The sequence below is a fragment of the Conger conger genome, chromosome 1 (assembly GCF_963514075.1).
Source record: "Conger conger chromosome 1, fConCon1.1, whole genome shotgun sequence".
Taxonomy (NCBI): domain Eukaryota; kingdom Metazoa; phylum Chordata; class Actinopteri; order Anguilliformes; family Congridae; genus Conger; species Conger conger.
The window spans coordinates 14,624,574-14,649,896 of record NC_083760.1 but is presented as its reverse complement, the minus strand read 5'-3'; the positions used below and the strand labels follow the sequence as shown (position 1 = coordinate 14,649,896).

The 25,323-nt window shown below is 41.8% G+C and overlaps 3 protein-coding genes across 4 annotated transcripts in view; 2 read left to right on the top strand and 1 right to left on the bottom strand.

Annotated features, from left to right (window-relative positions):
• The window catches only part of adck1 (aarF domain containing kinase 1), a 148,484-nt gene extending 143,659 nt beyond the window's left edge, over positions 1 to 4,825 (bottom strand). For both annotated transcript variants that reach the window (XM_061257792.1, XM_061257783.1), the window contains exons 1-3: positions 4,724 to 4,825; positions 1,842 to 1,981; positions 1,381 to 1,464 (exon numbers count right to left, since the gene is read on the bottom strand). In XM_061257792.1, the coding sequence (XP_061113776.1) occupies positions 1,381 to 1,464; positions 1,842 to 1,973 (216 nt within the window). In that variant the 5' untranslated portion in view covers positions 1,974 to 1,981; positions 4,724 to 4,825. The remainder of the gene's footprint in view (positions 1 to 1,380; positions 1,465 to 1,841; positions 1,982 to 4,723) is intronic.
• Positions 4,826 to 4,927: 102 nt separating this feature from the next.
• On the top strand, positions 4,928 to 13,838 carry snw1 (SNW domain containing 1). The gene is made up of 14 exons (XM_061257771.1): positions 4,928 to 5,072; positions 5,818 to 5,971; positions 6,748 to 6,909; positions 7,895 to 7,990; positions 8,280 to 8,386; positions 8,713 to 8,817; positions 8,906 to 8,975; positions 9,196 to 9,261; positions 9,371 to 9,487; positions 9,583 to 9,724; positions 10,625 to 10,727; positions 12,284 to 12,401; positions 12,764 to 12,927; positions 13,209 to 13,838. The coding sequence occupies exons 1-14, from the start codon at positions 5,059 to 5,061 to the stop codon at positions 13,399 to 13,401; spliced, it is 1,611 nt and encodes a 536-aa protein (XP_061113755.1). The 5' UTR covers positions 4,928 to 5,058; the 3' UTR covers positions 13,402 to 13,838.
• An 831-nt stretch (positions 13,839 to 14,669) lies between these two features.
• On the top strand, positions 14,670 to 23,064 carry alkbh1 (alkB homolog 1, histone H2A dioxygenase). The gene is made up of 6 exons (XM_061253499.1): positions 14,670 to 15,034; positions 19,627 to 19,735; positions 20,075 to 20,237; positions 20,631 to 20,721; positions 21,939 to 22,132; positions 22,510 to 23,064. Exons 1-6 carry the CDS (start codon positions 14,906 to 14,908, stop codon positions 22,952 to 22,954), a joined length of 1,131 nt encoding a protein of 376 aa, XP_061109483.1. The 5' UTR covers positions 14,670 to 14,905; the 3' UTR covers positions 22,955 to 23,064.
• The last annotated feature ends 2,259 nt before the right edge of the window (positions 23,065 to 25,323 follow it).

Genomic DNA, 25,323 nt, shown 5'->3' with positions numbered 1-25,323 from the left:
ATGTTTTTCACGCCGTCTAGGAATTTTCATGATTTGGAAGAATTTGTCAAAATAGTTTATCGTCGGGCTGGGGTGGGGTCTAGGGTGCACCGTAGTGTTGCCAGGCACAAGGCGACCATCACAGAGAAAAATGCCCTTTCTGGAAATGACAGCGGAGCGGTAACGTGGGAGGGCTACTGCGTTAGGGAGGGTAAGACCATAAGCAGCAGGGCCCCGGGCTTTTGGGGGGAGTCTTCCTTTAGCCATACTGTGTGGAGCTTGTGGTGGGGGAGTCCGGTAGCACCTCCTGGGGGACGCTTCTACACTGCGGAGAACGCCCGGAGGGCTGGGAGAGCCGGTAATGGAGAAAGTTATTGAGCTGTGCCCAGGGCGTAAAAAGAATGAGCCTTCCGTTTCATTTCAGCTGGCAGCCTAAAATTCATCATCACGCACTCTGGCGTTCTTGCACGTGGAGAGTCAAACAAATGCACTCATGATTTGATTGCAATTATTTATTTTTTTTAATTTCCAAAAATGTAATATTGCTAGCTTTTGGTAACAATTACAATCTTTTTTTCTTGTTATCAACAATGATGATGCTGAAATAAGGTTGAAAATAATGCGCACACATGAACTGTGTATACACACACAAATTCAGAGGTACCGCCATTACAGTCTTCTCAACACTGACTCAGGTGAAAGTACATGCTGGTCAGTAATAAGCTGCAGTACGTAGCTAGGCAACATCAACACTTACCATTTTGTTTTTGCCCGACTGAAACACCCTTTCTCTTTGTAGGCCCATCCTTCTATAACAAAATCCTCAAACAAAACAGAAAGGCACAAATCCTCCAAACTGCTGCTCATCATTTTCACTGTGTAATACACCAGCTGAGATGCATTGCCATCGCAGAGGAAACCTACTAGCTACGAGCCAAAGGAGTCACTTTGTGGAATAAAATCTAGCTAGCCAACCAGTAACACCTGGTTCACTATCTTGCATGCTCATAAATGTACTAGAAAACAGAGCATTTTGCAGATTCAAGCCACTGGACGTGTGAAGGCTAAACCTAGACACAAACTTACTTACTTACTTACCAGGCTAATGGAAGTGAATGCACCTAAATGTTATGTTAGAACTTAGAAAGGCATTGTGAAAAGCATTGAGAAAAGCATTTTTGAACTCTAGTTTCAATTCAATTTTCCCTTTTCCTCTTGCTCCTATTTCCATTTATAATAATGTATAATAATTATTGGGTTTCATGTTGAATTGGGTTTAATAGGCCATTTTTTTTTAAAAGGGCAGACATAAAGGCTGATATTAAATCAACATCACCCCACAGCTTATAATATAAATCAGGTGCAATGTGAACCTTCGACATCACAGATCATTTTTCCTACCTTTGATTTGAGAGCCCAGTACTCCTCTGTCCCATGGTCCACATTTTCAAGGGATGTCATGTAGTCATAACTGATAACAGCAGTCTGCAATAAGAAGTATTAATAAAGAAACATTACAGAGGAAGTAAAATCTCAGGGTACAAGAGCAGTCATATTTATTTTCATACAGTAATGCACTGAAATGAGGGACATCCAATCCAACAGAGTGAGAACCAAGGAAAGATTTCAAGGAGGACATGATCAAAGAGTATCCAGTACATACAGTAGACACAAGCACAGCGCTACCTTACCGTACACAAAAGCATGCATACCCACATTAATACTGTACACAAAACCACACACATACGCACAGCATACTGTACACCAAATTTCACACATACCCACATGCATACTGCACACATAATCACACATATACTGTACACCAAATCTCACACATACCCACATGCAGGGTGCTACCTTACCGTAGCTGCAGCTCTTCCAAACCTAATAAAACTGATGTCATTGGGGTCCACATGCTTGTTGTACAGATAAAATCCAGAGGAGGCAAACACTGCTGTGGCAAAAGAGGACACTTTCAACATCCGTCCAGCCATGTGAGGCACTGCAAAACAAAGCGTTCCATTCTGAGTTTATTTAAATACACACCGGAAATCAGTGAAAGAGCCCATAGAAATTCAGTAACAAAAGAGCACTAGGGTAGATATTCAGCTAAAATGTACCACTGAACTGTGATTAATGGTTTCAATGAAATGAAATTATATTCAGTATTGTGACAACTATTAACATGTCAACAATGATAAACAATGTGCAATTTCAGGCTGAAACAGCTCATTAAAATGTTTGATCATAAACAGAGGAAAAAGTGGATAGACAACTAAATCATATTTTATACTTTTAATGCACCTTCACAACAAGGTTCATTACAACCATCTAATAACTTGAGAACACAAACTATTATCACCAAACTCAAGTTACATTGCATGTCTGAGCTATTTAGCTAATGTAAAAATGTCATCATTGTACCATGGGATAAAACTGTAGGACATTAAATTAAGGGCTTACGTCATTTCAAATGTTAACCTCAATCTTCAATGGCCAGGCAGTCTCAAGTACAAGCGCAAAGCCTAGAAACCCCAGCAGACTCATGAGTGACAGGTTCACAGTCATAAACTCTAGCACAATCTCCTTTGGTAGATCTACAAGCTTCAGTTCACAGGTGTGCAGACACCAGTAACCTCCCTAGCCGTTCTCAGGCAAGGTGTGAGATAAACCAACAGCCTCTTAGGCCAGCTAATCGCTCTAATCAAGGACCTACCAAGGAGCCTCTGGTGTGGAGTCTGCATGTTCTCCCCTTATAACATGAAGGTTAGTTTTATTAGAGATAATAAACTACTGTACTAATAAACTACTAAATTACTGTATGTGTGAACTTGCGAGTGTGTGCATGCATGTTCACCCTGCGCCCTGCAATGTATTGGGGCTGCCTTCAGGTTTATCAGTTTTACTGTTGTATGACTGCATAAAAGGTCATATTTGGACATTTTAGACATTACGAGTGACTTTATTTATTAGAAAAAGTTTTATGCAAGTCTAATCTAATTTAAGAAAAATGTTTCTCCATTTCCTATATTTAACGCCCTGGGAAAAAGGAAAAGACCTTCGCCACTTTGAGGACAGCAGATTCTATAAACAACAAAGGACAAAGCAGCACAGGCAGTTCTTCACTACTAGGTTTCCAGGTTTCCATAGTCAGTTCAAAAAATGTACACCAGAGAAAGCAGTGTAGCCAAGAAAAAAATAATATTCAGGTTCCCAATTCTAGTCTGAAGTTATATTGAAATGACAGGCAAAAGAAGGGGGTAGAAAGAATTATCACTACAAGATGAACCAGAGAAAAACAAAATGAACATAATTTGGTTCTACCATTCTAGGGGTAAAATAAGTGCCATTTCAAAGACTGCACTACACTGAAAAGGGTACTCAAATTGAGAGTGGGGCAGTTCTATTGGATGATCAGAAATATGCCAGGAAGTGTCATGTTTGGAGGAAACCAGGCACCGCTCATCACCTGGCCAATACCATCCCTACAGTGAAGCATGGTGGCAGCATCATGCTGTGGGGATTTTTTTCAGCGGCAGGAACTGGGAGACTAGTCAGGATTGAGGGAAAGATGAATGCAGCAATGTACAGAGACATCCTAGATTAAAACCTGCTCCAGAGCACTCTTGACCTCAGACTGGGGCGACGGTTCATCTTTCATCTTTCAGGACAATGACCCTAAGCACACAGCCAAGATATCAAAGGAGTGGCTTCAGGACAACTCTGTGAATGTCCTTGAGTGGCCCAGCCAGAGCCCAGACTTGAATCCGATTGAACATCTCTGGAGAGATCTGAAAATGGCTGTGCACCGACGCTCTCCATCCAACCTGATGGAGCTTGAGAGGTGCTGCAAAGAGGAATGGGCGAAACTGCCCAAAGATAGGTGTGCCAAGCCTGTGGCATCATATTCAAAAAGACTTGAGGCTGTAATTGCTGCCAAAGGTGCATCAACAAAGTATTGAGCAAAGGCTGTGAATACTTATGTACATGTGATTTCTTAGTTTTTATTTTTAATAAATTTGCAAAAATTTCAAAAAGAACGTATTTCATGTTGTCATTATGGGGTGCTGTGTGTTGTGTGCTGTGGTGGTATTAGCTGAATATTTCATTCATCCCATCAATTAACCATTCTGCATTGCAAAAATATTCCTATATAATACAGTTGGTTAAGATAGGCAGTTTGTTATTCATGCAGTACTGTTCTACTACAGACACACAGTGTGACAGATTAATGTACTCGATGAGCATTCATGCTTATCCTAATGCTATCAGCTGGAGAAGTTTCGGACAATAGCCAACCATAGACGTAGCCAACTCACGCCACTGTTTACTTCCGAATTGAGCTAATCGGGCATGTTTCTCGTGAACTGCAAATGCGCGGATCTCAATCTCATCTGAAACGACACTGGTGCTCTACCAACATCCCCGTCTACAAGGGTTAAATTAAAATGGTCATTTAACTGGTCATCACTCTAAAGACTCATATTATGCAAGAGGTTTCGTAACATGCTTAGGCAGAATCAGCTCGTATGCTGTCACCCAGCTTGCGAGCAAACGACAACTCCAAGAGAAGCCAAGGACAGTCACTAACAAATGGGTTAGCTTGCTTCAACATTAATTCCGCGGAACATGATAGCAGGATATTTTATCCCTTTACATCGTTGCCTAAATAACATAAAAGCACATAATTAAAAAAATGTAGCACTCCAATATTTTGATTAAAAAGTTCACAAACGTTACTCACCGGTTTCCTGTGACCTCTCAACTTTTGCCCTTTTGCTTTTAACCGGGGTGGAAATGGCATGATGGGTAATGTAGTCTATATTCTGATGTCCCCAGCGTAGTACTGCAGTGTGCGTATAATATGTTTATTTGGTTTCTCTTTTTTCGGTTATAAGTACTCTCATGTGGTAATTGTGTCGCTTTCTAAAAGGTACCTTTTTGTGAGGAGAATATATAGAAAAGACTGCATAGCTAAAATACTAATAAAAACTCACAGACGGAAGAGGAATCTGCTCCAAAGGTAGCGGTATGTCTGTATGACGTCAGACGTAGGAGGTCGTTGAAGTGGGAAGCAAGATGTCGCTAGCGAGGTTGGTAGCATGCGAAGGAAATTTTATTTTATAACAAAAGTTTTTGCCATTACTTAATTTCATTGTTCATAGATTATACACAAAGCGACACGTATTACTTATATTTACATAGTAATACAACATCTGGCTATTTAATCCGATCAAAATCGTCGTGCTTTATATTAGCTAGCACTAGCTTGGTACTTCGCTAACTAGGCCGTAAAATCTGGCCAGTTTCCAGCAAGTTCAGTTGATTAATTTGGGAATTTAGCTAACGATAACCTAGTGTATTATATTGTATGCCATTTGTTGTTTACATTTTTGCAGTCATAATTAGTTAGCTGGTATGGTGTAGTTTGCTTTACTGCACGTTGCCCCGTTACGTCGGCTAACGTCAAGATTGAAACAAAGTGGCTGGATCGCATCTTTCTTCGAAGTTCTTTCAGTAGCTGACGTTGTATGTTAGCTAGTTAACATGGCTAGATCTCAAACTTGAGTAACGATAAGATATGGATTTTATGACAAAACGTTTTGTTTTTGTGACCATCATCTAAACATGCGGTTAACTAATTCGGCCCATATCTAGTAGCTAGCTAGTAGTAACGTTACATTCGCTATTTTGACCGATGTAGCTGGCCAAATTGCTGTAGCTAGCTTTGGATGTTTGTTTGTACGTGGCTCTAGCTTCGTGATGTTAATGGTGATCTGAGTTAACCTCTTTGTGGGACACCACTGTAATCCGTGTTATCGTGTTTGTTTTCCGCAGCTTTCTACCCGCGCCCACGCAGCTGTCTCAGGACCAGCTAGAGTCTGAGGAGAAGGCTAGAGCCCAGAGGTCCCGGTCCACAGCGCTGGTGTCGTCTCGCAGAGAGCCACCCCCCTATGGCTTCAGAAAATCCTGGGTTCCCCGGACCCTGGAGGTATGGATGCTCACGAAGTTGGCAGCAGACACCCATATTATTTTTGGGGGGTTGAACCTAGACGCCAGTATTCATCCATCACTGGACCTATCCCTGTCTCACTGTTTGAATACTTTTACTCTCTGAGCCCTCTTCCATCACATGTATTGAATGTAGGAAATTGCTGTTTACCAATGTGGCTGTGTTTATCATTTGGTCAGGTTATGACGCATTAAACAATTTTAGCAGTACTACTCAACTCCAGGTCCTGGGGGCTGCAGGTATTTGCTCAAACTATGCACTGATGACATTACCTCCTTGGTCCAAGAAGTAAGCTCATTAGTGAAATCGGGTGGTGTAGTGCATGGTTGGAGCAAATACCTGCAGACACTGTGGCTTCCAGAACCTGAAGTTGAGTAGCCCTGCATACGGTAATGCATTAAAGAGAACATGTACTGCATATTTGGAAGCCTATCCAATTAATTCCTCTATTTAGTTTAATACCCTGCCTTTAACTGTTGCTCTGATTGTAATTTAAATCCATCCTAAATCACTTGCTCATAGACATGTTGCTTTATGAGCATATTCATTGTTTAAGGCATACTTCTAGAAGCATCTATGAGCTGCTATTGAAGACTTTCCTCTCTTAATGCACTGTTATTTCTGTAAGTTATATTACGGTTAAGCTGAGTCTGTTCTTATTCCTTACATAAAATATGTGGGTCTCGCCGTATGTAAATGAGACAAAGGGAACAATCCCGACAGCAGATGATAAACCCAGTCTGTATGTGCTTCAGGACTTTGGCGATGGAGGTGCGTTCCCAGAGATCCACGTGGCCCAGTATCCCCTGGATATGGGCAGGAAGAAGAAGACCTCCAACGCTCTGGCTGTTCAAGTGGATTCTGAAGGAAAGATCAAATATGACGCTATCGCGCGGCAAGGCCAAGGAAAAGAAAAGGTGCTATTTTTGTTTCCAGGGTTCTTCTTCCTGCTTGATGTGCACCCAAGCACATCAAAACGCAAAAGTGGGGGAAACAACAGAGGGGAACCAAATGATTAAAGCTGCAGTTAGATTATTGTATGTTTGATGGCACAATGCAGATATTCAGGGAAAAGGGAACGAGGAGAGAAACGTGACAGCAAGACCGTCCCCCCCACAGAGCCAATGAGTGCACTATCATGAGCAGGGAAGCTTGGCTTGTTTGCATTGCCTCTTATTAGCTGCAAAGGTGTTTGTTGGGACAAAGCAAAGGCTGTTGTGTTTAATCAATGATACCGGCCATTGTAATATTTTAATCTTTTATCTGAAAAAATAAGAACTTGATCAGAGAATTCCCTTTACATAATTTTTTAAGAATCACAGCTAACGCATTTCGGAGGTAACGCCCCTTCATCGGAGCGTGAACCGTGTTATTTACACATTTGAATCTTTATCATTAGAAAATCCCTTTTAGTTTTGGTTAAATCGAATTGGACACACAGTTCAACTGAGTCTTCTTGTCAAAAATAGTTTCATTACAGTAAGTGAGTATAAAATATATATTATTAATGTCAAAGAAGCTGAGATTCTGCTTCATAGCCATACTTAAAATCGTTGTCAAAATGATGGTGCAGGTAGCGCCATACATTATCCAAAGTGTTAGAAGTTCTTATTCAGTGCGTTGACAGCAGACTAGTGCTGGGCGATTTTTTTAAAACTAATTAATGATGCTCGGTATTGCCAGATATTTCCTCCCGGAGGGATGGGTGGTAGCTAAATTAACCCTCCCCCAATGATGGGGAGCATGGGATTTTTTTAAATTTATTTTTGAATATATGCCAGGAAAAAAAAAAAGTTGTGTTTTTTGTGTGATGGCATAAGAATGTCAATGTGAGTTCACGCGTAGATCTTGTGTGCATACTGAACTAATACTTATATTTGACTCCTTTGCTTGTTATTCCAGGTTATTTATAGTAAGTACACAGATTTACTTCCAAAAGAAGTGATGAATGAGGATGACCCTGACCTACAGAAGCCAGATGAAGAAGCAGTCAGAGAGGTGAGTTATGAAGGAATATTGTGCAGAGGAAATATGTACGTATGCATGGTTGAATTTTTCTTCCATTATTTATAATTTTACCACATCCAATACATTTTACAACATTTACATGTTTGACCCAGTTTTGCAGTAAATTCTTGGGCCAGTTGATTGACAGAAGCAAGAAATGTCATGAAATCAGCTGGTTTCGTACATCAGTGGTTCTCACTGACTCGTTTGAGATGTAGACCGAATGAAATGTTGCGTGGCATCAAAGCGCCGTAGATGACCCCGGCTTCCTCTGTTGTAGCTGACGGAGAAGACCCGCTCGGCGCTGGACAAGCAGGTCTCTCAGAAGATCGCGGCGGCCATGCCGGTGCGCGCGGCAGATAAGCAGGCCCCCGCGCAGTACATCAGGTAACCGGCCTCCACTGAAGAACAAAGACGCGCTGCCTGCGGAACTGCTGACTAACCGCCGCGCAATGAAAGGCTGGCCTCCGTTTGGTGAAACTTCATTTACCCAAGGGCCTTGCAAATTGCTTTTTTTTAATAATTGCCAATGAAACAAGCTCTGGGTATGAGCGATAAATCCGCTTTGCCCGCTGGGCTTTGAAGTTCTGTTTCAGTTGAGTTTATTTTAAGACTCGGTTTTTATTGACTGTGATGATTTGGTACGTTTTCTATCTATTTTAAGCCGGATGATAAACTGAATGGTTTTTTTTTTTTTTTTTTTTTTTTCTCAGGTATACGCCTTCACAGCAGGGAGTGGCGTTTAACTCGGGAGCGAAGCAGAGGGTTATTCGCATGGTGGAGATGCAGAAGGACCCCATGGAGCCGCCCAGATTCAAGTACGTACGCCACACTGGCTCTCTCCCTGTGGTAGAAATCACTGGTGGTGCATGTAAACAGTGTTTAATGAAGCGCATTATTTTACAGGATCAACAAAAAGATTCCCCGTGGACCTCCTTCCCCTCCAGCACCCGTAATGCATTCCCCAAGCAGAAAGGTACTGTCCCATGGAAACGGGGTGTACGGTGGTGTTTTGGTGTTTATTAAATGTATACGGTGACGATCCGATCAAAGATGGAAGAGTTAAAACCCTAGTCGGGGTTCGGGAAATGGTTTCTGCTTTGTGAACGAGTGTTTCCAAATATAATGAAGGACCCTTTAGTTTGACAGTTGTTACTCGCATCCCCGAGAGTTAATGTCGTATTTTGCCCTTTCAGATGACCGTGAAGGAACAGCAGGAGTGGAAGATTCCACCGTGCATTTCAAACTGGAAAAACGCAAAGGTAAATCTGAAGTCTCTCTTGGGCCAATGCAGTCAAGAAAATGAACTGTAAGCAATTTTAAGGAAATGCGCTGACCATTGAAATAAGCAGTTTTCCTTCACTTTCCTAGGGTTACACGATTCCATTAGACAAGCGTTTAGCTGCGGACGGGCGGGGCCTGCAAACTGTCCACATCAACGAAAACTTTGCCAAGCTGGCCGAAGCCCTGTACATCGCTGACAGGAAGGTGAGTTCTAGTCCCAGGCCCAGGTGTGATACGGGGAGGGGAGTGATGCGGTAAAGGAGCGTGTTAAACTGAACTGCTCTGGTCTGGTCCAATAGGCTCGAGAAGCTGTGGAGATGCGGGCACAGGTGGAGAAGAAGATGGCGCAGAAAGAGAAGGAGAAGAAGGAGGAGAAGCTCAGGGAGCTGGCTCAGATGGCCCGAGACCGGAGAGCTGGCATCAAAGGCCACGGAGACAAAGGCACGTTGAGCCCCACGCCCCTTCAGTGCTAACGTAGCTTTGAGCCCCGCACTGCTTCAACGCTAACATAGCTTTGAGTCCCGCACTGCTTCAGCGCTAACATAGCTTTGAGCCCCGCACTGCTTCAGCGCTAACATAGCTTTGAGCCCCGCACTGCTTCAGCGCTAACATAGCTTTGAGCCCCGCACTGCTTCAGCGCTAACGTAGCTTTGAGCCCCGCACTGCTTCAGCGCTAACGTAGCTTTGAGCCCCGCACTGCTTCAGCGCTAACGTAGCTTTGAGCCCCGCACTGCTTCAGCGCTAACGTAGCTTTGAGCCCCGCACTGCTTCAGCGCTAACGTAGCTTTGAGCCCCGCACTGCTTCAGCGCTAACGTAGCTTTGAGCCCCGCACTGCTTCAGCGCTAACGTAGCTTTGAGCCCCGCACTGCTTCAGCGCTAACATAGCTTTGTGCCCCGCACTGCTTCAGCGCTAACATAGCTTTCAGCCCCACACTGCTTCAGCGCTAACATAGCTTAGCCATGTTCAAGAAATGCCTAGAGTACAAGACCCTCAGTTTAGTTATTTTTATGACACTTTTTATCCAAAGCGATTTAGACTAAGCAGGGGACCATCCTCCCCTGCAGCAAAGTAGGGTTTCTCAAAGGCCCAACAGCTGCATGGATCTTATCATGGCTTGAAGCACAACCTTCTGTACCATAGCCATTAGGCTGCTGGCTGCTTAGGTACAGTGCTGAAATTGCGGCAGTGCTTGTGAGTGTATGTAGACGTGATTCCCTGCACCAGTGATTTGAAAGACCATAGATTGAGCTGTCAGCCCACTGCTTGTTCGAGCACACAGAAGTTAAGGGGTGTGTGCTGACGCTGGTCTCTGGTCCGTCTCTTTCCCGTCCCCTCTCAGGTGCCGAGGACTCAGAGGTGCGAGAGCGCGACGAGATTCGCCATGACAGACGGAGAGACAGACAGCACGACCGCAACATCTCCAGAGCCGCCCCTGATAAGAGGTATTTATATGCATTTCTTCAGCACACTCAGTCATTCAGACTGCTCACTGGATGCGTTCTGTTTTTTTAACCATTCTCTAGAGACGGCGTGAAAATCCCAGGAGATCAGCCGTTTCTGATATACTCAAACCACCTTGTCTGGCACCAACACTCATTCCATGGTCAAAGCCACTTAGATCACATTTCTTCCCCATTCTCACATTTGGTCTGAAAAACAGCTGAACCTCTTGACTATGTCTGCATGCTTTTATGCATTTAGTTGCTGCCACATGTTTGGCGATACAATATTTGCATTAACAATCTGGTGTATAGGTCTACCTAATAAGGTGGTCACTGCGTGCATAATGTCGTCACCTCCAGCAAATTTGGTGTTGGTTTTTTGAGTTGTAGCCATGATGCCACTTCAGATAATGACATCACGTCACTGATTCCTTACAATAATGTTGATGACTGGTGCTAACACACATGCCAAATTATAATGCACTTGGTGGGCCCTTCTTGATGTAATGAAGTTATGAAGTGTTGTCTATTGTGTGTTGAATTCATTTGGAACTACCCAATGACAAAAGATACAGAATTTGTAGTACTTTGACCATAGTACAGAAATATGCATTTATATGTCCTGCTTTTTTGTAATTGAAATGGTGCCGTTTAAGAAGGATCCTGGACTAGGTTTTTCAAGTGTGCTTTTTAAAGTACTAATTACATTTCTAAACCAGTCTCATGAACTTTTATGTGGTGTGTTGGGAGTATTGAACAGGGCCATATGCATGCCATACATTTCTCCCAATCTAACTGCCAGTTTAATTTTACTTCATTGTGCTGAGCTTGTAAAGGTTATAATTTTAAGTTGCAAGTGAGAAGCAAGCATAATGAGTTCTGTTGTGTTGAAAAGTAAATAATAGCTTTGCATGAAATTAAACGGGACATGTTTGAGTTGTTTGTTTGTACTGGGTGGGTAATTTATTCAGCAGATAAAATGCATTTATGGCTCTGTAGCTCGGTGTCCATGGAATTTGCCCAGAGGAACGCGCTGTTGTATAAACGCTGTTGAGGGGAGACCATCAGCTTGTTAATGGGCATCGGTTCACATTCGGTCTGCTCGGGGGGGGGGGGGGGGGGGGATCCACAGATGTTTAGAATGCATGGATCTGAATGTGAGAGCATCTGCATTCATCGTCAGCCTAGCCTAATAATGTAAAGGTCATTATCTATACGCCATGACTCGAATAAAGTTTGTGAAGCATGAATGTGACATGGATAGCTGCTAACAGGCATCATAAGAAAGATTGATAACAGCCATCTAGTTTTTAACCGTTGGTGTACTACGGTTTCAAATGCCATTGCATGTGTATACTGATTGGTTTGACTCTTATTATAGTGTTGGAATACTCCGAAGTGGTGCAACAGTAAATGAGCACTCATACTGCGTATACTGTGAGAAACCTGGAATAGGGCCCAACTCTAGCCTTTAACACAATTTTTACTTCGTAATGCTTTCACTTTGATTTGTTATATTTGAATTCGGACCCATCGTCTGTACTTCTGTCACGCAGGTCGAAGCTGCAGAGGGATCAGGACAGAGACATCAGCGAGCTCATCGCTCTGGACATGCCCAATCCCCGTCCCTCCAGCGAAGCTCAGTACGACCAGCGCCTCTTCAACCAGACCAAGGTGCGCTGCTATGGAAATGCTCGCTCAGTTTAACCGGTCTAAAGCAGGGGGTGTGCAACTCCTGGAGGGCCAGTCTGCATACTGGTTTTTCTTCCAACCCAACTGCCTTGTTTTAATGTGCCGACAGCTCTATAAATTACCCTGCTTCTAGCCTGTACTTGAGCACTGTAAAATCATTAGGATGCACTTTCAGTCTGCAGCTGTAGCCGGTATTCATACACATGCGAGTTAAGATACGATTGAGGCAAATAAATAATTAAGACCAGAAGTTCTCACAAAATCCTGAAACGGATCGGCCCCTGTTGTGCACCCCTGGTCTAAAGCCACATGCTTAATCTCTGCTCCGGCTCTCCTGTCCACAGGGCATGGACAGTGGCTTCGCTGGGGGAGAGGATGAAATCTACACCGTGTATGACCAGCCCATGAGGGGCAGTCGAGACATGGCCCAGAACATCTACAGGCCCAGTAAGAACGCCGACAAAGACATGTACGGAGACGATCTGGACACCCTCATCACAAACAACAGGTAAGGTTTCAAAGGTTACCCAAAACGAAATGTTTATGGGATTGGTACAGGGATCATCAAATCATGGTCCTCGAGATCTGCTCGTTGTCCACCTCAGAGCCGGGTGTGAGGGTAAATTAGTAGTTGTTCAGCTGATTACCTGGGAGAAAAGAGAACCAGGGCTGGATTTGGATTCGAGGTACAGATTTGATGATTGCTGGAACAGGACATAATTTTACAATTTTCCATTCATTGTTCTCAAAAACATTTTTGAAACATTTTTAAAATGACTTTCTCCTCAGGTTTGTACCGGACCGGGACTTCTCCGGGGCCGACCCAGGCTCTCGCAGGGACGGCCCTGTGCAGTTTGAAGAGGATCCATTCGGTCTGGATAAGTTCTTGGAGGAGGCCAAACAGCACGGTGGATCCAAAAGGCCATCCACTAGTGGACGCTCAAAGGATTATGACCATGACAAAAAGCGCAGAAAGGAATAATGTTTTGTGTACTTTTTTTTTTTTCTTGTCTTTTTTTTAGGGGTAGGGTCTTGTTGATTAATTCTTTTAACACTTCATGGCTAGATTTGATGCACAAATACTGTGGATGTGAGTTTTTTTTTTTTTTTTTTTGGTCCATTTTTTCCCCCTTGTTGCTTTATATGCGAATGTGTTTACATGCTGTCAATGTACTGGATGTAAATGCAGTTTTAAGTATGCATACCTGTGTTGCATTGTCAGCAACATATAAACCTGTAAAATGTCTCAAGCCTGTTTTTAAACTCTGTTTGAATCAGGGATAGATCAGTTGCTTTGTTCCTCCATTTCTCTTGAGTAGAATATAAATAAAATCTGTACACCAAGTTAAACAATATTTATCCTCGCTTGTATAGTAATTCTACAATAAATGTTGCATTTGTGGACCAGCCCATTCTCAATCTGTGGTATAAAACTGCCTTTCTTTGTACCTGAAACTGTCGTCTATTTTATGCATTCTTCATTAATTCCCAAAGGGCATTATACAATTTATCAACAAAAAAAACAGAAAAAAATCCAATGTGGACCTTTCTGCATACCTTGTCTTTTTTTTTTTTTTTTTTAAGTACTTTAAAAGTTTTGGTGGAAACCGGTTTCTTTAGCCTGAAAAAAAATACATATTTGTAAATGAACAAGACGTTTCCTTTTCATTTAGACAAGGTAACCATGAGGAAAGGATCGGTGCATTATTAACCTGATCAAATTGTACTTATTTCTCCAACAAAAAGAAAATGTAAATTATTTTGTTTATAAATTGGAAACTGGTGCCCAAATAGTCCAGAAACCCTCGTGTTGAATTTTTCTAGTCCATTCAATGACAAGTATTCTGAAATTGTCTGAATATTTGGCTCATTAAATAGCTTTGGAAACTAGATTTTTACCAATTTTGCCCGATAAAGAAGACAGCGCAATGCTCGTCACACTCAGCACGCTCAAAAATGTCATGGAAAAATACACCTGCCAATAAAAAAAATGCTAATCAATGCTAGCTATATGAAATGATTATGTGCTTGTCAGGCTCCATGATATTTCGGAAATAAATGCTTTTGATGCTGCCGCCATTTTTTCATATAAGATTACAGCTCAATCGGTTACATCATCAACTGCGCACTAATAGGCATGCACACGAACTAACGTTAGCGTGACAGGCTTATTTCGTGCGTAATCACCGATATTAAAATGTGCTAATGTAAATAGAAGAGACTAGTGAATCTACGCAACATGGCATCCATTTGAATGGCTCGAAGTCGCTTACGTTAGCTACAGTTTTTTCCCTAGAATTAAAGCAACTGCTTATTTTATTTATTTTTCTTTGGTTTTTATAAAAATTTTGTTTTGTTTCGTTATTGATAATCAAAAAAAAATACAAATTCAACTAGATTTATTATTTTAAATCATTTTCATTTATTGATTCCGTATAACTTGTTTGTTATGATGTTCGAGTTGAAAGTTCACCGAAGATGCAAAGATGGCCGCCTCCATTATGGAGCATGGGGAAGATGCCTTTAGGAAGTTGTTTAAGTTTTACAAACGAAGAAAACCACCGCCAGATTTCAGCGATGTCATTGATTTCTCTAAAGGTTTAAGCAGTGGAAAGGTGAGTACTAGCTCGTCACACAGATAACCAGACATCTACTCGTGAAGTGAACTCACTCGGTATTTGTTGGTTGGTTGCTGGCTTGCTGTGCGACATTGCTCTGAGTCTGACTGCTGTCATGTCCTGATATCTAATGTCACAGCTGCCAACTCTCATGCTTTCGGGGTGAGACACACGCATTTGCATGTGCGTGTGAAAACAGGCAAATGCGTGTGTCTCACGCCGAAAGCGTGAGAGTCGGCAGCTATGTAATGTAGAGTCGTGGATGGATTGCTAGCTATCAGTCAAAAGCCATATTGTTATCGAGGCCGAATTCCATACCCAGTCGAAGACTTAATTTTGCTTGTCAAAAAGCAGTTTGCACAGGGCATATAGTAATTTGTATTTGGGGTGTGAGGTTTCCTTGTTGGAAAGAGCATTCATAGTTTTGACTCCAGCCACAACAAAGCACACCTCATTCAACAGCTAGAGATTGGGCTGTTAATTAGTAGAATTAAGTGTGCCGAATTCGGGTTGAAATGAAACTATCCAGAAACAGGGTTGGGCAGTCCTGCTGTAGAGTGACTGGTGTTCACATTAGTTCTGATCAATTTTATCTACATTCCCTCAAAGTGTCTACACTCCTTAGCCAAATTATCAGGTACACCTGCTGTTCAATGCAGCCTGCTCCTCCAAACAGCAAATCGGGTGGCTGCAACTCATATTCAGAATGCAGACATGGTGAAGAGGTTTAGTTTTTGGTTTGACCAAACATTAGAATGGGTAAGATGTTATTCAGCGACTTGTATGTGATATGATTGTTGGTGCCAGAAATCAGAAATTGCTGATTTTAGAGATTACAGTCTCTAAGAGTTTACAGAGAGTGTTGCAAAAAATATATATATCTCCAGAGAGCAGCCATTTGAAAACAGTTTGTTAATGAGAGAGGTCAGAGGAGAATGAGCAGACATGTTCAAGCTAACAGAAGGACAATCATGAATTTACAATAAGTCAGCCATGAAGCGGATGGGCAGCGGGCTACAGCAGCAGCATGGAAGGGTCAGAATTTGGCGTGAACAGCATGAATCCATTGAGCTATGTTGCCTTGCCCTGTATAAGCAGTGCAGACTGGTGGTAGAAATGTAGCTAACGGTGTGGGGAAATGTTTTCTTGGCGCATATTTGGCCTGTTAATACCGAATGAGCATCATGTTAATACCACAGCATACCTAAGCATTGTTGCTGACCATGTGCACCCCTTTATGGCCACAGTGTACCCGTTTTCAAGTGGATAGGCCTACTTCCAGCAGGATAATGAGCCCTAAAGCACACATCATCTCCAGCTGGTGCCAATGACAGTGACTTCAGATTACTCTAATGCATGGGTGCACAACTCCAGGCCTGGAGGGCCAGTCTGCGTGCTGCGTGTAAACTATGCTGTTCACTCCCGTACTTGAGCACAGTCCTTCGGACACATTTGCAGTCTGTTGCTGTGGCTGGTGCTTATTGTACACCCGCTTGTTGTACACCCCTGCTCTAATGGCGTGCCTAGTCTCCTGATCTCAATCCAATAGGGTGCCTTGGCGATGAGGTGCAGTGGGAATGGAACCAGAGTCACGCAAGGAATGTTTTTGGCACCTTGCAAAATCCATCCCGTGAAGAATTCTGTCCGTTCTGGGGGTAAAAGCCAGTCCTAGATAGGTGTACCTAATAAAATGGTGGGTGAGTGCAGTCTATGATCTTACAAGATCCTTTGTGGCAGACATAACCAACATTAACACAGTGTCCTTAGCTACTCCAATCTGATATGTCAATTATAGTAAAAAAAGTAGGGCTATCAGTCCATGAGCACTAGAAGACATTGTTTCGATTTAACTCAATGAAATAAAAGAGATCTTCTTAATATTTTATATTGTTGGTTGGTTTAATACTGTTGCCAATGAAAAGTCGTTGTCCTACACCATGGGTCTCCAACACGTTGCTCTCAAGCTACCAGTGGCTTGCCGCCCCCTTCTGAGTAGCTTGCCAAAGGCTAACGCAGTATACATTTAAACACAATTGTTGCCGCGAGGCATTCCAGCCTACGAATTTAATAGAAAACATGGTTTCCATGTATTTACAGCACAGCGCACGTTCAATGAATGAATGAAAGCAGCTGCCTTGGCTCGCAATAAACAGACGGGTGGAAATCCCGACACTCTTTCAACTACATAAAACTTAACAGTGAACCATCAAATACCCCTCAGATTTCAGTGCCCATCAGTCCCAACATTTAGCAATAGAATCAAACAGTCCAAAAGTAAATTAAATCCCAAACCAAAGCAAAAATCTTTTGATAGCCTACCGGTATGCTGCTCCAAACGAAACGCATGTCTCACAATAAAACGCACTTTAGGAAAAAAAGATCCTTAACTTGCTGTTATCTGCACTAATTTGTTATTGTTCATGAAGGCGTGTCTGGCAAGTTGTTATTTTATGGATTCTGGACTTGCATGTGATTTATTGTGTTTGAGAATATTTGCAATAAACTAAGTCTGTTAAGACTGACACTATGAGTTACCAAACAGTGTTTCCTGATTAGCCTACACTAATTGATTTCTGAACGGTTACAGGAAGTGTTGAACAGTGTTGGCCCACTTTAAGTGTAGCCTTTTACTTTATTTCTAAGAATAAAATTCTACAACAGAAGCCTAATAAGAAATAAAGGCCTGCCTCGAATACAAGCCTGCCCCAAATAAAGGCCTGTGCTTTGTGCAGCCTAAGTAAATAAAAGACCCCGGACACAATTTGAGGATTTACGGTATGTAACTTAACAAATGTGTATCTGTTTTGAAAACTTTAAAGACAGATGTAATAAATTATTACATGAAATTACTACATAAAGCTACATGATTGCAATGTTATAATTGACTAAGTAATACATCTTTGTTTTAAATAAAGAAAAGCAATCAACAGAGATTATGCAGACAGTGCATCTTTTAGTAAAGGACATGCTGCTTCTGTCAATGGCCTTTTCTGTCTGACAATGCAAGATTATTTTAATACTCAACAATTAGCTCTGATGTAAAATAATATAAACTATTTCTTATGGCACACAGAGCCTGACACCACTGTGATTGAGGAAAGACATATGGACACAATGTGAAAACATATACATTTTTTAAAATGGTCTGGTCCACTACAGCTATTGGGCCACAAGGATACAGCTCCACCAAGGATACATGCCACACACAGTGGCTGCTCAGTGATTGATGTGAGATCAAGAAATGGAGAAAAGAGTTAATTGAAGAACTGAGCATGAGTTGGCACAAAATCCTGAAACGCAGTTGTATACCCTGTCAGAGTACAGAGCTTTGCTGTCATGGTTTGTTATTTAGCAGAGACTTTTATCCAAAGCAACTTACTGTTCATAAGCAGGGGAACATATTCCCCCTGGAAAAATGTGGGGTTAGTGGCCTTGCACAAGGGCCCAACAGCTGTGCAGATCTTATCGTGGATACACCAGGGCTTGAACCACCAACCTTCTGGGTCCCAATTATGCACCTGAGCCACTGTGGCTGTTATGCTTTACGGTGCATGAGGCACAGCAAATAATACATGAGTTCTGTTTCTTTTCCTCTCCTCAGTTCATTTCTGTGCAATATTTGGACGCGCTGTACAGAAGTGACCTTGGTTGTAGATCAGACAGTGGCTAGTATTCACTGGTGTTATTCAGAGCTTATTTTAACTTGTCATTAACCTCATTTAAGAATTAAAACCACAATATGTACTGAAGCATCACTGTTTTGATTCCGCATTATAAACGCAATTCCCCTTTAATCAAGTTTTTAGTGTTTGAGAAATTGCTGTCACGGATGGTTTAAGCATAATTGTGCATTTAAAATAAGGAGTTTGATGCTTTGCAATACGGTGTGCTGTTTGATTCTAACGCATCTCATTTTTTAAAATTTGGTAATGCGTACAATACATTTTTATTCCATTGCTGTGAATATGCGGCATGCAGTTGTGAATCATTTTATAAAATCATAAAATGCACCATAATGTTTGGGACACAGCAATGTTATATAAATGAAAGTAGTCATGTTTAGTATTTTGTTGCATATCCTTTGCATGCCATGATTTCCTCAAACCACCATGGTGCCACCAGATGCAGTAGATAGGAAAATAATTGTTTCTCCTGACCAATTTTTCTGTTGAACTCAATGGGAAAAATATTCAGGAGAAATAATTATTTTTTATCTTTGTCCCAAACATTATGGAGGGCACTGTAAATGCATGTATTTTGGCCAACTGTCTACCTGTTTTCTAGTGACATCCAATGTCATCATATTCAGGACAGTTTTTCTTCATTTACATACAGGGCTATGTAACATTTTGTAGAGGTATCATAAATTATGAAGAATTACCAAGAAGTATTGAGATTTTTATTAATGTGGAATCATTATTAATGATTCATTGAGGTGTTGAGGTGAAAGCATCAATCTATTGCTTTTTTTTTAAGTGTATCTGCTGTGCTGAACAGTCCCAGTGCAACACTGTATGTTGGCACAGGGGTGAGCTGAGGTCTGTGTTTTTGAAATGGTTCCATTGCTGACAGCTTGTCTTCATGCCCAGGTGGTCAGTACTGAACTGAGCCCAACAGCAGTCAGTGAGAATGATGCTCGTCTTGCCGGACTTCAGCCAGTCCAAGAGTGGAAGGCCTTTGGTCTCAAGGGTTATCCAGGTGTGTGAAATGTGACCACCTACTCCATTAAAATAGCCTGTTTGTCCAGAGGAGAGTGATGCAATGTATGGTCACAGTGAGAATTTGTCTGTGTGTTGCATACAATTGTTATTTGGCCACATTAAAGGCTTTCCTGTGGAACTACACATTTAAGTCCTGTGTATTTAAAGTCCATGTCTGTAATGGCAGAGGGTTTTTATGATTAATCCTACATTACATACCATGGTAACGCTGGATGCTTGAGCGCTGAGCTTCCATTGTGTCTAGGGTAAATATACAATTGCGTGTAGTTCGACAGGTGGAAAGTTTCTGCACTGTTAACGGTAATTTTTCCCGCAGGGTTCATTTTCATTTCAAACCCGTTCCTGCCCGGCACTCAGCAGCACTGGGTGAAGCAGTGCTTGAAGGTGTTCCCACGGAAACCCAATGTGTGTAATTTGGACATGCACATGTCAGCCTCAGAGACGGAACATATCTGGGAGGATAGCGCAGAGCGAATGAGGCGAGTGTACATACATTCAGTCATTTTATTTCACAGGAGATTCTGTAACCTTGCTTCATTACGTTCACGGATATTTTAAAAATGTTTTCCTCTCAGATCATACTTCCATTTACAAACTGTGATGTACATGACAGATTTTACAGTGGGTTAATGATGGATGCAGTGTATGTCAAATCTCAAATCTTTTGTATTTTAGTTATATCAGTAACATAGGTTGTTATGGTGCTACTCTTCTGATTAACAGTCAAAGCACTGACTTCTCTTGATAGCCATTTGAATGAATTAATGCTCACTCAGCAACGGGGCTGCACTGGTGAGAATCATTACCATTGTTACTGACGTTGAGAAAAATGCAGAAGGCATAGCTGAAAAAGGATTATTTCATTACCACAGGAGCAAATCCTCTGGAAAGAGGGAACCTAAAACACTGCTGGAGAAGTTGCGTTGGGTCACTTTGGGGTACCACTATAACTGGGACACTAAGGTAGTATCTTTTGTTGTAGATTGTCTTTTCATCGACAACTGTATAATATACTTGAATAATGTACACCCCTGCCTGAATGTTGTTCATAATTCTGTTCTTATTTTTATTTTATTTTTTTGGTTGTGTGGATTTGGTTTCACCTTTTCATTCAAACATAATTTCTTTGCGATCGAATAAAACCACAAGAATATTCTTTGTTCATTTCGCAAAATAAATATCACCACTTAATATAAATTGTTCCACAATGTATTCCACGTATTAACAGTTTTTCATGCTATTTATGCTAGTTGGCTTCTCTGGGGAATTCACTCAGTCCTAGATCTTATGAGGGCTGTTTGCTCCTTTCAAGACAGTTCATCTCTAATTGTACAGGCATGACGCCTGTCTTGTTTATATGCTAATTACACAAAAGTGTTTAGTCTTCTGTCGTATTAAATCAGTCAGGAATTGCACACCGGATTCATTAACTGTGATCTCAGTTTGACATTGCCAAATGTCTGACAACAATCTGTGAATTTTAAGCAGAGTCCCTCATCTACTCGGGCTGCAGAGGGGAGGGGAGGCCCAGGCTCTATGAAGATCAGAGGCATTACGGGCTAATTGAGCTGTTTGGGAAGGCGGCTCGCATGATTATTTATTGATTACCGATTTCTGCCGCGCTGCAACTGCAGAAGAGCATTCAGAAAACAAAAGAATAAAAGTGAAGAGTTTCGGTATTAGTGTAAATTTTAGTCCCGGGATCTTTCAAAAAATCGATGTTTGCACGATTCTGAAGCGATTTCTTCAAGGGTGGGATTATTTCGCTGTTTTTCGTAATTGCAGATTTGACGTTTGGGAACTTGAAAATTCTCAGTATAAAGCCAAGAAACTATCATGTTTTGGTCCTTGTACATGCATTTGAATGTAGTTTCTATTTCATTATTGCACTGAGGGATAGATATAGACTGCTCAAGCACTGTCATATATACTTATTTTTACGAAATGATTCAACTTTAATTATTTCTGTGCTTTTGTTATTACTTGTACGTATTTTGAGTACATCTGTTTGAGTTCCATTGTAGCAAGATTTGTCTGTAGCAAACCAACATTTACATTCCATAGTAATAATGGTATTTAATGTTTTTATTGTTTTTATTTGATTTTGATGCTTGTGCTTGTCTGGCATAAAACCGTAATGTAGGTTGTGTGTGTGTGTCACGTTAGCGGTGTCGTTACAGACGTATTCCGCGGAGCAGCACACCTTGTTCCCTGCAGACCTGCACACACTCTCCAAACACGTGGCTGCAGCATGCAGCTTTCCGGCTTTCACCGCCGAGGCCGGGATCCTCAACTACTACCGCTCCGACTCCTCGCTGGGAATCCACGTGGACGAGTCAGAGCTGGACCACTCTCGCCCCCTCCTGTCTTTCAGGTAAACGGAGGGATGAAGGCATGCTTGGGATATGAGCTTTCTGTATGGGGAGGTGAAAGCAAGGGAGTAAGCCAGCAGGTGTGTGTGTGCGTGTATGTGCATGCTTTTCTTTTAGAGGGGGATTTGCAGCCATTGCCTGCTTTTTCATATAATGTGATGGTCTTTCACAAAGATTTTCATTCCAAAACACTGCGCTGCTTTAGCCTTAGGGCAAAAGTGAAGAAATTATGAGGTGGCACCCATTTCTCATAGGTCACCAAGGGATGATTTAAAGCTGTGATGAATATTGTGTGAACTTAATATGTAAAATAATTTGTTGTCCAAGCCATTGTAGCTTGTGAAGACACGTTGCTAACGCTGTTGTGTCTTGGCGCTAGTTTCGGCCAGTCCGCAGTCTTTCTCCTGGGCGGAGCCAAACGAGAGGACCCGGGCACGCCCATGTTCATGCACAGCGGTGACATCATGGTGATGTCAGGCCCCAGCCGCCTGCTCTACCATGCAGTGCCTTGCATCATGGCTGCCCCGCCCGAGGCCCCCATGCCTCCGGCCCTGCTGCGGGGGCTCGACCAGGACACCCCGACAGACTGCCTGGCCCAGAGCGTGAAGGAGGAGGACTGGGCCGTGTGTGCCCGATACATCCAGACATCCCGCATCAATATGACCGTCAGACAGGTCCTGGCTCCAGGACAGGGCTTCCCTTCTGTGACCCAAAAACGGACAGAGTCTGCAGACACAGGGACTTATCATGAGCTGGAGCCAGCGGAGGCCGAGGACTCCAACCCCAAAAAGAGAAGGAACGGCTCGGACAGCTCTGAGTCATGACCGATATCTCCTGTACCGTTATGCATTGTTCACAAAGGTGATTACTATCCACCAAAATGTATTTAAAATGCCCAGGTTAAAATAAAATGTGTTATTATGAGTATATTTTACATCTGTGTGGTATTGGATTGTTTATTTCTGTTTCACTTTGGGATATGATCGCTCTATATCTCCAGATCTCACTCCTTGCTCTTTTACACGTGCCCTATGCAGACCTAGAATTAGACCTGGTATCAGATGTCGTCCTCGCAGCTGATGTTTAACCGCGCGGTCAGCCGGGAAGGTCACCTCTTAGCCTTTTCTTTCTTGAGGAAAAGGCTGGAACTCCTTTCCCCATCGATTTCTCTACGGCTTCTGTGTAATGATATACGGCCTCTGTTTTTCCAGCCAGTTACATTTCCATTTCATTGCAGGCCTACGGTGGATCTATAACAGCAGGGAGACTGTCTAATAACAGGTTCAAAGGTTCAAAGACAGTTTTGCCAACAGTGCCTCAAGGATGAGCATTATCTTGGGCTGATATCCAGGGCCCTATATTTTCAGCAGGCAGGTTTTATAGGCTCTGACTGCCAATACAAAGTTGTCAATACTCCCTATCATGGAGCCACTACATAACAATCACATAATTACAGTGCCTGGATCTTCTGATTTGGTCATTTAATAATTTTCTGCACAGCTGCACATTGATTCTGAAAGTGGTTCTCATTAATATTTTATGTATACATGAATAATCGTCAGTAACAAAATATGATTTTGTCGACTAGTGTTTTTTTGGCTTTTCGAGAGGAAATGAGCACTGAATTATAAATGCCTTTTTACAATGTAATATTATTATGAAATGTTATCTTGTGTGGAATAACTACACTGAAAAGTTAAAGCAGACAAGTACGTTTCAAATGTTCTAAACTTGGCAGGAAAATCATGGGACATCTGAGTAATCAAGTTCGTACCTGCTGGATTAATGCTTTATGTCATGTTTTTAAATGTTTCTTGTTAAATTGCAATACCTCTGACAATATGCATTGCTTACAACTATTTCAAATTGTGTGTGAAATTAATATTCTATTAATCCTTTAGCTCACACATCACAGTTTGTAATGTAACACACCACTTCTTTGCAAAGCTGGAAAACCTTGCAAACCTTACAGTAAATGTTGAATATTTACTCAGCTTAATTTAAAAGGTCTGAAAACATTTTATGGGAAAGGGATTGCCATGTGTCTGTATAAAAGCAATAAACAACAGCTGAATTGGCTGAATGTTACAATAGCTGTTTTTAAACAGGAGCAATAGTAATTTGTGTTTCCCAATTGTAATTTTTCATAACTAAGTTGGCAACAATGGTTAGATCACATGATTCTGAAAAGGAGTACCCACTTCAGAAACTACTTAACTCACTGTTCCTGTGTTTGGAGAAGTTTTTTATGTGATTCCTGAAGTTCGTTTCACTCATAAATCATAGTCGGGAGCCAGATTTGGATCAGAACCAAAGATTTATGATCCACTATCCTCATCATATCTATTCAATTAATTAAATCATTTGATTGTATCAAACTCATTATGGTCTGTGTTCATCTAATTTGCCTTTCCATCACGTCTAATTGCATTGTTACGTGTTTGATTTGAGTCGCTTCAGACGTGCAGTCGATTTCAGTTGAATTGTATGCTACTAAAGCAGGTTTTAAAACCGAGCCCTATCCTGCAGTGCAATTGTGATAGAAGCCTATCTATTCTCAAGTGCAGTAATGTGCATTAGAGGTTCCCTGTTTACCTCCATTTTCTCCCTTTCTTCTTTTTAATCAATAGAGTGACAAATTGGTGTTAACCTTTTAGTCATTCCCTTCTATATTTAGTGATTTTTATTGTTTATTTTAAACTTAAGTGTCTATCTTTAAATTAAAAAGCAAGAATAATCCTCATTTAAACTAACTGGTCTGAGCAATCAGTCAAATATATTACTACTGCTACTGTTGTCTGTGTGAAGCAACACTGCCACATGCATTAAAACTTGACAGTAACTCTGAGTGGTTTACATGCTACAAACGCATTCCTGCCCGTTCATGCAAAAATGAAGAAAAAACCCCCCCAATCTGCCTTGCCTCAGTTGCAGCACTTCTTACACCCCACCAAACTCCCCCCACCCCTTTTCCACTTTCATCCGAGCAGGCCCCTCGTGGGACTGTTAACCTTACAAAATCAGCTTTTGTGTACTACATACTATACTATTATATACTGCATAATGAAGTCTGGTGTTGGAGAGCCAGTTTTATGAGTAATGAGTTGGTGTCATTGCTGATGTGGTATGGTGGGCCCCTAATAGAGAACTCAGAATACCATTCAGAAGTGAGCAGCAGGGAAGTTTTATTGCT

Coding starts and splice junctions, on each gene's coding strand:
- snw1 (XM_061257771.1), top strand. Junction 6,910..7,894: donor AAGGCCAAGGAAAAGAAAAG/GTGCTATTTTTG, acceptor TTGTTATTCCAG/GTTATTTATAGTAAGTACAC. Junction 12,928..13,208: donor ACCCTCATCACAAACAACAG/GTAAGGTTTCAA, acceptor CTTTCTCCTCAG/GTTTGTACCGGACCGGGACT.
- alkbh1 (XM_061253499.1), top strand. CDS start 14,906: ATGGCCGCCTCCATTATGGAGCATGGGGAAGATGCCTTTAGGAAGTTG. Junction 15,035..19,626: donor AAGGTTTAAGCAGTGGAAAG/GTGAGTACTAGC, acceptor CTTCATGCCCAG/GTGGTCAGTACTGAACTGAG. Junction 20,238..20,630: donor GATAGCGCAGAGCGAATGAG/GCGAGTGTACAT, acceptor TCATTACCACAG/GAGCAAATCCTCTGGAAAGA.